General features: G+C 45.8%; 1 protein-coding gene across 1 annotated transcript in view; it reads left to right on the plus strand.

Moving 5' to 3' along the window:
* Window positions 1–971: 971 nt before the first annotated feature.
* Window positions 972–14,407, plus strand: part of NUDT3 (nudix hydrolase 3) — a 117,199-nt gene continuing 103,763 nt past the window's right edge. The window contains exon 1 of the mRNA XM_055263528.2: window positions 972–1,468. Within this exon, the coding sequence (XP_055119503.1) occupies window positions 1,370–1,468 (99 nt within the window). The 5' untranslated portion in view covers window positions 972–1,369. The remainder of the gene's footprint in view (window positions 1,469–14,407) is intronic.

Consider the following 14,407-nt stretch of genomic DNA (forward strand, 5'->3'; position numbering starts at 1 on the left):
AGCAAATTCAAAAAGGGGAATTAGCCGGCCATGGTGGCTCACACCAGTAATCCCAGTGCTTTGGGAGGCCGAGGGTAGATAGCTTCGAGGCCAGGAATTCCAGACCAGCCTGGGCAACAAAATAAAAAAATTTTTAAAAATTAAGTAAAAAAAATTTAAAAAACCAAAAAGAGTATTAAACAATTCACAGATACTGCACAGGATTTTTGGTACGTTTAGGGCATCTGCATGGTACTTGGTTTGTTCTCGGTTGCTGAGAACATTCACAGGTCATACACCAGTTTTCCTTTCTGCAGAGCTTCTGTCTTTATATCTTTTCCTGGAGAATCTGTTTGACATCCACAACACACACTCCTCATTTATTGCCAGAAACGATGATGTTTTATGATTTACATTATGTGTGTACATACACACACACAGACACACACACGCGCGCGTCTTCCTTTCTGGCCCTCTTGTTTACCATAAGAGGAAGCAATTGCCTTTAGCATCAATAAAAGATTGCAGAACAAATATTTGTTCTTTGTAATGGGCGACATGCACCAGCCCCTAAGACATCCTGAGGTTCAGGCTATCAACGCAAAGTGCACGCTCCTCCCATGCCCCGTTTCCTTGCAGTTCCAAATCCCAGGTGTCTCAGGCTGCAGCTTCCGTTGCCTTTAACTACATCCTACTTTTTCCTCCAAACCTTCCCCCTCAACCCCTTCGAGACCGACCGGCAGGGCCCAGGGGCGGGTTGCATGACCTTGGTTCATCCTCGGCCGCGGAGACGCGGCGTGACCTTGGCCAAGTCCCCGCTTCCCCATCCGCTGACTTGCGCTGCTGGACCGCTCGGTCTCCGCTCCTGCCGCTAGGCGTCCTGCGCCGCTCTCCCTATCTCCCCCGGCTTCCTCCGCGCGCCTCACCAGTTCTACGCCTACGCTGCCGGCGTAGCGGCCGCCTGGAGTCGCGCAGCCCTCTCTTTTCAGACGCTGGTTTCCGCCGCGCGAACTGGGAGGGCGCGATTCGCGAACGCGGCCTGCGCCGCGAGCGCGCGGCCGTCCCGCAGGCCGGTGCGGCCTTACGCCGCTGACGCAGCGCGCCCAAGATGGCGGCGAGGTCGTCGTCGGGGGTGGCGGCGGCAGAGGGGGCGGCGGCCCTGGCGGCAGCGGAGACGGCAGCCGTGACGGTGGCAGCGGCGGCGCGGGACCTGGGCCGGGGGGAATGAGGCGGCCGTGGCGGGCCAGCGGCGGAGCCGTGTAGCGGAGAAGCTCCCCCTCCCTGCTTCCCTTGGCCGAGCCGGGGGCGCGCGCGCACGCGGCCGTCCAGAGCGGGCTCCCCACCCCTCGACTCCCGCGACCCGCACCGCACCCCCACCCGTGCCCGGAGGATGATGAAGCTCAAGTCGAACCAGACCCGCACCTACGACGGCGACGGCTACAAGAAGCGGGCCGCATGCCTGTGTTTCCGCAGCGAGAGCGAGGAAGAGGTGAGGCGGCAGGCTGGGCGGGCCGGGGTCGCCGGGTCTCCAGCCCCTTTGGGTGGAGGCGCGCGGGGCGCGGCCGCTGGAGGAGGGTGTGCCAGGGCCGCCCCGCTCGGGCAGAATGAAGTTCCGACGGAATTTCCTGAGGCGAAAAAGCGGGGAAGAAGAAAGGACGCTGGGGCTGAGGGGAAGCGGGTTTGAGTGCGGCCGCACAGGACGCGCTGGGCGGAGGGGGTAGCCGGCTTGCGGCCGGAGCGCTTCGGTTCGGCCGCCTGTTATCGGGGAGAGCGGCCGCGGGAGAAGGCAGTGGCCTGGGAAGAGTGCGGCTTTCGGTCCAGGCCAACGGCTTTGATCCTGGAAGGGCCTCTCCGCAGTTGTCAGCCAGGCACATGTGTGCGGAGGCCGGCGTGCACGAGGCGCGAGCCGGCCTTTGTGGCAGAGAAATAGTGCACTTCATTGGCAGGTTTGGGGTTTGCCGAGGAATTATATGTCTGTGAGCCCAAAGCCGAGGGGTGGGGGTGGGGGTGTCTTCGGAAGGTTTAGGGCGTTGTGCATAAGGCACAGCCAGCTGTTTATTTTACAGTGTGTTGGGTAGCCTTTATGGTGTAGTCTGAGAAGAAAGGACATTTGATATAATAATCTTTGTGTGCTGAAAATGTTTCATATTAATTGGGAAGACCAAAAGCGGTATTTAACATTTTTGCCCTGACGTTCCTCCAGTGCCTTGTGGGAAGACCCTTAGGATTAAATTAGCTAGGAAAATAATGTTTTAGAATCAGTTTCTTTTTATAATAGGTAGGGTACTTTAAAAAAAAATCTCGGCTTCCCAAAGCCGTTTCTGTGGTGATGAAGGGAATTCAGAGAAACACATGTTTTGTAAATCCACAAAGAATAGCTGCTTTGGAAATTCATAAGATGCCTGTGGGAATGCATTTCTCTTGTGTGCATGGTGGTAAAATGGCAGTTAAACTGGAAACAATGAAGGACAGTGAAATCCAATATGTTATATTGCATTCAGCAGTGGGCTATGGTGGCAGGGCCGCAGTACAGTGCATAGTGTCGAAATGGGGAAAGGAACTTGACCCGTTAGTTATGAAAAGAAGCTGTGGCGAAAGAGACAGATGGATTGCCAGGAGTTGCTGTCCAGAGGTATTTAGGAGGAAGTGGGAATTTGAATTACTGCCTGAAGAAAATTAGTTAGTGAATTGTGCTGTTAAGGGATCCCATGTGTGCTCCCTTTCAGCAAAACACAACGAAAGGAGATTTGGAAACGTATGCTTTGTATCCTACCATATGTTGTAAAAGTCCCCAAAACAGATGCATTGTAATAGCTAACCAGGGCCGTGCTGTTAATTATATACTGTTTTGGAATGCATATTTGAGTAAAGTAAAATTATTGGTGGTGCTTACTGCTCCAGAGGCTTTATTCTCTTCATTATCATATCATGTTATGGGAAATCAGATGGGATCACAGGCTCTTAACTGAAGGGAAAACTAATTAGTATAATAGCATGTCTTACTACACTAGTATGCATAAATTTGTGAGCACCCCAATTATAAGTATAATTTAGTTGTACGAATGATGCAAGACTGTTTATTTTAAAAAAATCACACCAGGCCGGGCGCAGTGGCTCACGCCTCTAATCCTAGCACTTTGGGAGACCAAGGTGGTGAGGCCAAGAGTTCGAGACCAACCTGGCCACCAACATAGACCTCCATCTCTAAATTAAAAAAAAAAAATCATACTAGAAATAGAAAATGTATTTTTGATAAATTGAAAACTATAGATCATAAGCAAACTAGCAAAGGCTTAATTTTCCATTTTCTGTTAAATGTTTTATTATGCACTGACATTAGCAACATTAATGTTGAAAGCTTACTTGTCTGTTTAGGCTACCTCATGGCATCTTACAAGTCAGACCAGGCGTAGGACTTGCCTTCTAGGAGCTTACTTTTTTTCTTTTGTTTTGAGACAGAGTCTTGCTATGTCGCCCAGGCTGGAATGCAGTGGCCCGATCTTCGCTCACTGCAACCTCTGCCTCCCAGGTTCAGGCGATTCTAGGAGCTTACATTTTTATTTTTAAAATTTTATTTATTTATTTATTTATTTATTTATTTATTTTTATTTATTTTGAGATGGAGTCTCGCTCTTTCGCCCAGGCTGGAGTGCGGTGGCGTGATCTTGGCTCATTGCAACCTCCACCTCCCGGGTTCAAGCTGTTCTCCCTGCCTCAGCCTCCCGAGTAGCTGGGATTACAGGCACCTGCCATAATGCTTGGCTAGTTTTTGTATTTTTTTTTTTTTTTTTTTTTTTTTGAGATAGAGGCTTGCTCTGTCGCCCATGGTGGAGTGCAGTGGCACCATCTCGGCTCACTGCAAGCTCCGCCTCCCAGATTCACGCCATTCTCCTGCCTCAGCCTCCTGAGCAGCTGGGATTATAGGTGCCGGCGACCACGCCTGGCTAATTTTTTGTATTTTTAGTAGAAACGGATTTTCACCGTGTTAGCCGGGATGGTCTCAATCTCCTGACCTCGTGATCCACCGCGTTGGCCTCCCAAAGTGCTGGGATTGCAGGCGTGAGCCACCGTGCCCGACTTTTATTTATTTATTTTTTTTGAGGCAGGGTCTTACTGTGTCACCCAGGTTGGAGTGTAGTGGTGTGATCATGGCTCACTGCAGCCTCAACCTCCTGTGCTCAAGCAGTCCTCCCGTCTCAGCCTCCCAAGTAGCTGGGACTACATGCACAAGCCACCACACCTGGTTGATTTTTAAATTTTATGTAGAGACGGTGTATTAGTCCATTTTCACACTGTTATAAAGAAATACCTGAGACTGAGTAATTTATAAAAAAGAGGTTTAATTGACTCACAGTTATACATCGCTGGGGAAGCCTCAGGAAACTTACAATCATGGCAGAAGCCAAAGGGGAAGTAAGAACCTTCTTCACAAGGCAGCAGGAGAGAGAGAAGCGAAGGAGGAACTCCCAAACACTTATAAAACCATTGGATTTCGTGAGCACTCACTAGCATGAGAACCGCATGGGGGAAACTCCCCATGATCCAGTTACCTCCCTCACTCAACACATGGGAGGGATTACGGGTCCATCCCTCCACAGGTAGTGATTACAAATCGAGATGAGATTTGGGTCGGGACACAGAGCCATAGCATATCACAGGGTCTCCCTTTGTTGCCCAGGCTATTGTCAAACTCGTGGGCTCAAGAGATCCTCCCATCTCAGCCTCCCAAAATGCCGGGATTATAGGCAAGAGCCACTTTGCCAGGCTAGGAGCTTAAAAAAAATTTTTTTTTTTTTTTTTTTTTTGGAGACGGAGTCTCGCCCTGTCGCCCAGGCTGGAGTGCAGTGGCGCAATCTCGGCTCACTGCAAGCTGCGCCTCCCAGGTTCACGCCATTCTCCTGCCTCAGCCTCTCCGAGTAGCTGGGACTACAGGCGCCCGCCACCATGCCCAGCTAATTTTTTGTATTTTTAGTAGGGACGGGGTTTCAGCGTGGTCTCCATCTCCTGACCTCGTGATCCGCCCGCCTCGACCTCCCAAAGTGCTGGGATTACAAGCGTGAGCCACCGCGCCCGGCCAGGAGCTTAAAATTTTAAACTGTTAAAATGAGTTTTTTTAATGCATTGAGTTTCCTTTATTGAATTTCTTTTTGAACGTTGGTTAATGAGCAGAGGAATCATGCAAAGCTTTAAATTACAGATTCAGTGGGTGTTACAGCTAAAGCCTGGGAAGAAAAATAAAATGAGTGAAATATGTCCATTTTAGATTGGTTCAGTTCAGGCCGGCGCGGTGGCTCACGCCTGTAATCCCAGCACTTTGGGAGGCCGAGGGGGATCACGAGGTCAGGAGATCGAGACCATCCTGGCTAACACGGTGAAACCCCGTCTCTACTAAAAATACAAAAAATTAGCTGGGAGCGGTGGCGGGTGCCTGTAGTCCCAGCTACTCGAGAGGCTGAGACAGGAGAATGGCATGAACCTGGGAGGCGGAGCTTGCAGTGAGCTGAGATTGTGCCACTGCACTCCAGCCTCGGTGACAAAGCGAGACTCCGTCTCAAAAAAAAAAAAAAAAAAAGATTTGTTCAGTTCAACAAACGTATTAAAAACAACAAAAAGCATATATTAAAGAGCCTACTATGGCTGCAGCGCTGTGTCATGGAGAATCTAAAGATTAGCATCCCTTCTTGCGGACAGAGTTGAGTAGTTTTAGATGAGATTCCTTAATTGGGAGGGATTTTGGACCACAGAATAATCTCTAGGGTGCTTTTCAACTCTCAGATTATATAATTGTGTTGGAAGGGAAGTAATTTGTTAGTTCCAGGAGAACTTTTATGTTCTCAGTAGATGTGCCAGAAGCATTAGCTGCCACACATTGTGGGAATGTAAAATTCAAACCGAATAAGGCATTCAACCCAATTAAAAAAAAATTCTAATGGGCACTAATGGCCTTAATCAAGATAGAATAGTTTACAGAATATTATTAGCATTAATACAATAGTAATGTAAGTATAAACAGGACCTTGATTTATAAATTTAAGCAATGTCAAGAGGCATACATGGAATGTGAAGAGATGAAAATATAGCCATGTGTTGCTTAACATTGGGGATACATACTGAGAAATGCATCGTTAGGTGATTTTGTTGTTGTGTGAACATCATAGAATGTACTTACACATACCTGGCTGGTATAGCCTACTGCACATGTAGGCTATATGGTATAGCCTATTGCCCCTAAGCTGCAAAACTGTACAGCATGTGACTGTACTGAATAAATAGGCAATTGTAACGCAGTAGTATTTGTGTATCTAAACATATCTAAACAAGCAAAGTACAGGAAAAATACGGTACAAAAAATAAAAAATGGTTCACCTGACCAGGACACTTATTATGAATGGTGCTTGCGTGACTGGAAGTTGCTCTGGGTGCATCAGTGAGTGAGCGGTGAGTAAATGCGAAGGCCTAGGGCATTACTGTACACTACTGTAGACTTTAGAAACACTGTACAGCTTAGGTTGCACTAAATCAATAAATTATTTTTCTTCGATAATAAATTAACCTTAGCTTACTGTAATTTTTTTACTTTATAAACTTTTACATTTTTTAACATTCTGACTCTTTTGTAATACTTAGCTTAAAACACATTGTACAGCTATATAAAAATATTTTATCTTTTTTTCCTGTCATACTAAAATCACTTTTTTTTTTTTTTTTTAAAAAGAGACGAGATCTTGCTCTGTTTCCCAGGCTGGTCTTGAACTCCTGGGCTCAATGATCCTTCCACCTCAGCTTCCCAAGCAGCTAGGACAACTGGTGTATGCCACCATGCCTGGCTAATGTTTTCTTCGTTATATCTTTATTCTAGAAACTTTATTTTAAAATATTATTTATTATTTATTTGTTTTAATTTTTGTTCCTCTGCCTATCCATGTTTTACTTTTTAAGCTTTTTCTTTTTTTTTTTTTTTTTGAGACGGAGTCTCGCTCTGTCACCCAGGCTGGAGTGCAGTGGCGCAATCTTGGCTCACTGCAAGCTCCGCCTCCCGGATTCATGCCATTCTCCTGCCTCAGCCTCTCCGAGTAGCTGGGACTACAGGCGCCCGCCACCATGCCTGGCTAATTTTTTGTATTTTTAGTAGAGATGGGGTTTCACCGTGGTCTCCATCTGCTGACCTCGTGATCCGCCCGCCTCGGCCTCCCAAAGTGCTGGGATTACAAGCGTGAGCCACCGCGCCCCGCCTAAGCTTTTTCTTTGGTTGAAAACAAAGACACAAACACACATTAACCTAGGCCTACACAGGGTCAGGATCATCAGTATCACTGTCTTCCACCTCCATATCTTATCCCACTGGGAGGTCTTCAGGAGAGTAACAGTTGTGGAGCTGTCATCTCCTATGATAACAATCCCTTCTTAGACTGTTTTACAATTAACTTTTTAAAAAAGTAAGTAGAGAGAATACACTCTAACATAACAATAAAAACTACAGTGTGGTAAATACAGAAACCAGTAATAGTCATTTACTATCAAGTATTATGTACTGCACATAATTGTATGTGCTACATTTTGTTGTTGTTTTTTTGAGACAGGGTCTTACTGTGTTGCCCAGGCTGGGGTATAATGGTGTGATCACGGCTCACTGCAGCCTTGACCTTCTGGGCTTAAGCGATCCTCCCACCTCAACAAGTATCTGGGACTCCAGGCACACGCCACCATGCCTGGCTAATTTTTGTATTTTTTTGTAGAGATAGGGTTTCGGCATGTTGCCCAGGCTGGTCTTGAACTCCTGGACTAAGGCAGTCTGCCTCCTCAGCCTTCCTAAGTGCTGGGATTACAGGCATGAGCCACCGTGCTAAGCTGTGCTAGACTTTTATATGGCCGGCAGCACAGTAGGTTTGATTGTGTACTCACCATAAAACATGAGTAGTGCATTGTGCTGTGACACCACAGCTATGATGGGATAGGAGTTTCTCAACTCCATTATAATCTCTTGGGACTACTCTTGTATATGTGGTCTGTAGTTGACTGAAATGTTATGTAGTACATGACTATATTAGAAGGTAATAGATCATGGGTAGCCAAACCTATCATTCTAGGTTTTTTTTTCCCCAGCCCCAGAAAACTTTATTTATAGACCAGCAATGAGAGGCTGAAATTCTGATCCAGGTTAGGATGTGTCAACATAGCAAATTTATTGAACACTCATTGAGTGCCAAGTTCTGTGATACCGTTATGAAGGAGACAGACATGCAGGGAGCTTAGAGTCTAATGGGAGAGATGGAAGAACAAACAGACCAAACAGCGTGATGAAAATGATTGCCTTTTCTCTTTCTGGCTTCTCTTCTTGTTGATAAACAAAAATTAACAGAAAAAAATCTCCCACTTAACAAGTTGTACTGATTGTTATTGATATGTTGATAACATCTTTAAATTGGGTATTTGTGGTAACTAACATTTATTACAGTAGTTTGAACCTGATACACAGTTTCTTAACCAACCACCACTTTAACCAGCTTGGTACACTGAATGCTTGGCTGTTACACAGCAGGCTGCTGGGTCTGGTGTACCCCAACCAGGTGGCCTCCCAGCTGCCAAATTGTGTGATTACAATTAGTTACCTTTATTCCTTTATCTGTTTATGTTCATTGTACTTGTTATGGTAATTGTTCACCTTAACCAGTGAAATTTGAATTCAGAAAAGAACAAGGCTCAGCATGATGGCTCATGCCTATAATCCCAGCACTTTGGGAGACCAAGGTGGGCAGATCACGTGAGCCCAGGAATTTGAGACCAACCTAGGCAACATGGTGAAACCCTCTCTTTACTAAAAATACAAAACTAGCCAGGCATGGCGGTGTGCAGCCTGTAGTCCCAGCTACATGGGAGGCTGAGGCACAAGAATTGCTTGAACCCAGGAGACGGAGGTGGCAGTGAGCCAACAGCACGCCACTGCACTCCAGCCTAGGTGACAGAGTAAGAGTCTGTCTCAAAAAAAAAAAAAAAAAAAAATGAAATTACTGCTCACTTATATGGACAAACTGAGAAGATTGGAGAGGGGATCTTAAAAGTCTAGAAGGACTCTGCACATCGATTACTTCATGAATGTTTTTAGGTTTTTGTTCTTTATAAAAACTAGGACTGGAAAACATATGTCATTCATTATGGGTGTGGCATATGAAAGAAAGACAACTTACAATTCAGTAGACTCATACTCAAAACAAGATCTTGGCCCTACTAAGATAAGCAAATAAATACATGTTTATATACATATAAAAGATTTATTTGCTAATATGTAAAATATGTAATATGGTCTTGAACTCCCTACCTCAGGTGATCCGACTGCCTCGGCCTCCCATAGTGCTGGGATTACAGGCGTGAGCCACTGCGCCTGGCCATATTTCTTATTTTTTGTAGAGATGAGGTCTCATGTTGCCCAGACTGGTCCGGAACTCCTGGCTCAAGTGATCCTCCCTACTTGGCCTCCCAAAGTGTTGAGATTATAGGCATGAGCCATCACATCTGGCCTGTTTGATTATTTAATATTTTCATTTGCTTCGTCTTTGCAAACAATATATAATTAGTAATATATAAAGTATGTATATATAAATGTATATTTATCTGCTAATCTTTGTTCTTAGGGCCAAGATCTTGTTTTGAGTTTTTTTTTTGGAGGCAGGGTCTTGCTCTGTTGACCAGGCTGGAGTGCAGTAATGCGATCTCAGGTCGCTGCAGCTTCCACCTCCCAGGCTCAAGTGATTCTCCCACCTCAACCTCCCAAGTAGATGGAAGTACAAGTGCACGCCACCTTGCCCAGCTAATTTGTGTGTGTGTGGAGACAGGGTCTCACTATGTTACTCAGGCTGGTTTTGAACTCCTGAGCTCAGGCGATCCTCCCACCTCAGTCTCCCAAAGTGCTAGGATTACATGCGTGAGACACCGTGTCCAGCCTACATTTATATTTTTTAATCAACCGTATCCTTCACTTGATACTTTATCATAAACTGTGTAGAAGACTGTAACTTCTTGAGTAAGATTTTATTATCCAAAATTGGGTAATACGATATTCATCTGTCGTATTATTCAACTTTGGCCCTGCTGAAGTACTTCCAGTGAGATTATCCCTCTTCCCCCAGCCTTTCCTTTTTTAGAGCCTCTGTGAGGAGAAGTGAGAGACAGGGATGGGCTTGTTTGTACTCTTAGAAAGGCCAAACGATACAGAACATACAACAAATGACATCACAGTGCCTAGGAAAGTTAAAGCTGCTCCTAACGGGTCTGTTTTTACCCAGGGAGAAAAATGACTACAATAGCGTTGTGTGAGTTAGATTTCCCTGTGCCTTAAAGCTGTTTTAATAAAGGATGAAGCTGTTCCTAAGTTGTTAGGTTCGTTTGTTGTACTTTTCCACTAGAAGCCCTATATCTCTTGGCAAAGGGGAGCTGCTTCACATTTTCTCAGATCCTTCAGCTCACCAGGTTGGAACGGAGAGATGATTGACATTGGAGCTCTTCAGTGGGCAGAGACTGGTGGCCTGTTTGTAAAATGCCCCAGAGGAGCAGGTGGACTGATGTCTCTGCAGACTTCACCTTCCAGAAGGCTCTAGAGAAGGGAGTAAGACACAGGTAGCAATCCCAGAGGCAATAGTCATGACTGGAAGATCTATCTTACAGTAGATCCCAAGGTGGTTAGGGAGTCCTTTTGTAACACATCTTGGTCACTGTTCAATATTACATTGCTCTAAGATCATGATGGGTTCACTGATCCCTTCATGGCTGGACATTTCTGCTCCTCATTTCTCAGAATCTTTCCTAGTAGCTTTTTTCCCCTGCTTCCCCTTCTGTTTGCCTAATACCAGTTAGTCATTTCTTCCATTACGTTATTTTTTGCCTCCTTCCCAAGGTGTGAATTCTGGTCTGAATTCATACTGCAGTCTCCATTCTTTATGTCCTTGCCCTAATCCTACTTCTTTGCTTCTGCTTTAGTTCTCATTTCTCAATAAAAATAGTGCTGCACATCTACTGTGTGCTGTGTGTGGAGCAATCTATATCTTCATAGCCTAGTACGGAAAGGAAGGGCCCTTGTTAAGGAATACGATTGTTTATTCATTTCTTCAGCATACATTTTTTTTTTTTGAGACGGAGTCTCACTCTGTCACCCAGGCTGGCGTGTGCAGTGGCGCGATCTCGGCTCACTGCAAGCTCCGCCTCCCGGGTTCACGCCATTCTCCTGCCTCAGTCTCTCCGAGTAGCTGGGACTACAGGCGCCCGCCACCACGCCCGGCTAATTTTTTTGTATTTTTAGTAGAGATGGGGTTTCACCGTGGTCTCGATCTCCTGACCTCGTGATCCGCCCGCCTCGGCCTCCCAAAGTGCAGGGATTACAAGCGTGAGCCACCGTGCCCCGCCAATTTTTTGTATTTTTAGTAGAGATGGGGTTTCACTGTGGTCTCGATCTCCTGACCTTGTGATCCGCCCACCTCGGCCTCCCAAAGTGCTGGGATTACAAGCGTGAGTCACCGCGCCCGGCCTCAGCATACATTTTTGGAGTGTCTGTGTAAGACCTTGGGAATACATGGACAAATAAGACTGTTCAGCATTTGGGAGGCCTACGTGGGAGGATCGCTTGAGCTGGGGATGTCTAGGATGCAATGAGCTGTGTTTGCATCACTGCACTCCAGCCTGGGCAACAGAATGAGAGAGACCCTGGCTCCAAAAAAAAGAAAAAAAACACCATAAAACGAAATGATCCCTTAAATAGACTTTCTTTGTATACAATTAGTTGATCTCTTTGTTCATAAAACAGTAAAGTCCTTTTAAAGAACTGCTTAGAAGATCTTTTCTTTGGCTTAGTTATTTAACATATTTCTAATGTGTTTTGTAAGAGCAGCTTAGCAATGATGAATAAAAATGAGTGTGAGCTCAGACATAGTGCTTATGCTTTTCTTAAAAGGAGGAAGGACTGTGATTTTTCTTTTTTCCTTTTTTTTTGTTTTTGAGATGGAGTCTTGCCCTGTCGCCCAGGCTGGAGTGCAGCGGCGCCATCTTGGCCCACTGCAACCTCCGCCTCCCAGGTTCAAATGATTCTCCTGCCTCAGCCTCCCACGTAGCTGGGATTAGAGGTGCCTGCCACCTCACCTGGTTAATTTTTGCAGTTTTAGTAGAGATAGGGGTTTCACCATCTTGGTCAGGCTGGTCTTGAACTCCTGACCTTGTGATCCACCCTCCTCAGCCTCCCAAAGTGCTAGGATTACAGGTGAGAACGACCGCGCCCAGCCTTTCCTTTTTTTTTTGAGACAGGGTCTTGCTCTGTCATCCAGGCTGGAGTGCTGTGATGCAGTCATGGCTCACTGCAGCCTTGACCTCCTGAGCTCAAGCGATCCTCCTTCCTCAGTCTCCCGTGTAGCTAAGATTACAGGCATGCACCACCATGCCTGGCTAATTTATTTTTAGTAGAGACAGGGTCTTGCTATGTTGCTCAGGCTGGTCTCAAACTCCTGGGCTCAAGCAGCAGTCCTCCTGCCTTGACCTTCCAAAGTGCTGGGATTACAGGTGTGAGCCACTATACCTAACCATGATTTTTCTTTGAATATTTAGGAATCCTAATAAAATGTACATTAAGAAAAGTTACAAAACAAACACAAAAAGAGAAGTTACATTGTGCTTATACTTCGAAATTTGTTTGTTTGTGTTTTGAGACAGGATCTGGGTCTGCCACCCAGGCTGGAGTGTAGTGGCATGATCATAGCTCACTGCAGCCCCAACCTTCCAGGCGCAAGTGATCCTCTCACCTCAGCCTCCTGAGTAGCTGGGACTACAGGCATGTGCCACCACACCCTCCTAATATATATTTTTTATTTTTTGTAGAAATGAGGTTTCATTATGTTGCCCAGACTGGTCTGGAACTCTTGGCTCAAGTGATCCTCCTTCCTTGCCCTACCGAAGTGTTGGGATTACATGCACAAGCCACCACATCTGGCCTGTTTGATTATTTAATTTTTTTTTTTGAGATGGAGTCTTGCTCTGTCACCCAGGCTGGAGTTCAGTGGTGTGATCTCGGCTCACTGCAACCCCTGTCTCCCGGGTTCAAGTGATTTTCCTGTCTCAGCCTCCTCAGTAACTAGGGTTATAGGTGCCCACCACCAACCCCAGGTAATTTTTGTATTTTTAGTACAGCTGGGGTTTCACCATGTTGGCCAGGCTGGTCTCGAACTCCTGACCTTGTGATCCGCCTGCCTCGGCCTCCCAAAATGCTGGGATTACAGGCGTGAGCCACCGTGCCCAGCCGATTATTTAATATTTTTATTTGCTTCCTCTTTGCAGAAATGATTTGATTGCTAGACTTATATTCAGCCATCATTAACCAAATGTGCTGAACCCTGACTCAGGGCCTTTACATCTATCACTGTGGTATTGATTTCTTTCTAGGAGGCTTTGCAGTTTGGGTCGTCTGCCTTTAATAATAGTAAGACAAAACTTTTAGATTTTATTGCCAATATGAGTTAGGAAAACAATCCAGAGAGTTTCTGTATATAATAATTGTATTTCTGTGGGGTTTTTTGGGTAGGTTCAGTAACTATTTTAGCGGGGCACAATCATCCTTCTGCCAGGGTGTATGGGTCATTTTTTTTTTCAAAAGGGAATTATTATTTTTGGTTACAAAAGTAATTGTATTGTGGTATCTATAAAGAATACTTCAAACCGAAGAGTTTTAAAATGTGTAGAATACAGAATCTGAGCTTCAGTCTACTGGCAAGATGCGATTTAGGCTGTGTGCAGTGGCTCACACCTGCAATCTTAGCACTTTGGGAAGCCGAGGGGGAGGATCGCTTGAGCTCAAGAGTTTGAGACAAGGCTGAGCAACGCAGTGGGACCCCGTCTCTATAAAAAAATTTAAAAATTAGCCTGGTGTGGTGGTGTGCGCCTGTGGTGCTAGCTACTTGGGAGGCTGTAATGGGAGGATCACTGGAGCCTGGGAAGTCAAGGCTGCAGTAAGTCATGGTTGTGCCACTGCACTTCAGCCTGGGTGACAGAGTAAGACCCTGTCTAAAAAGCAAAATAAGATGCAGTTTGGAGTGTAAAATAGAGAAGTATGGAGAGAGGTGTTTATAGGAATTGGAGAAGCCTGTGAAGAAAGATGAGCTAGAGTGTCAGGGATGACTTTATGGAGCAGGCTAGACCTGAACAGCTTGGTCGAGTATGGGTAGTTGAAGAATATCCTAGGTGAAGGACACTGGGCCAGCTAAGTCAGAGGCCCAGATATGCAGCCTTTGGAAGCCTGTTTGTATCAACGTATTGTGGATAAAGAAAGCTGTTATTCCCTGCCTCTCCCCCTAATCTGTGCTGAGAGAAAGAGTAAGAGGTCCAATCCAGTGTCTGAGAGAGTGATGACCCTTTTTCTCATCCCCAAGGACATGAAAACAAAGATCTCAACAGAGAATTC

Source organism: Symphalangus syndactylus, chromosome 23 (genome assembly GCF_028878055.3).
Source record: "Symphalangus syndactylus isolate Jambi chromosome 23, NHGRI_mSymSyn1-v2.1_pri, whole genome shotgun sequence".
Lineage (NCBI taxonomy): Eukaryota > Metazoa > Chordata > Mammalia > Primates > Hylobatidae > Symphalangus > Symphalangus syndactylus.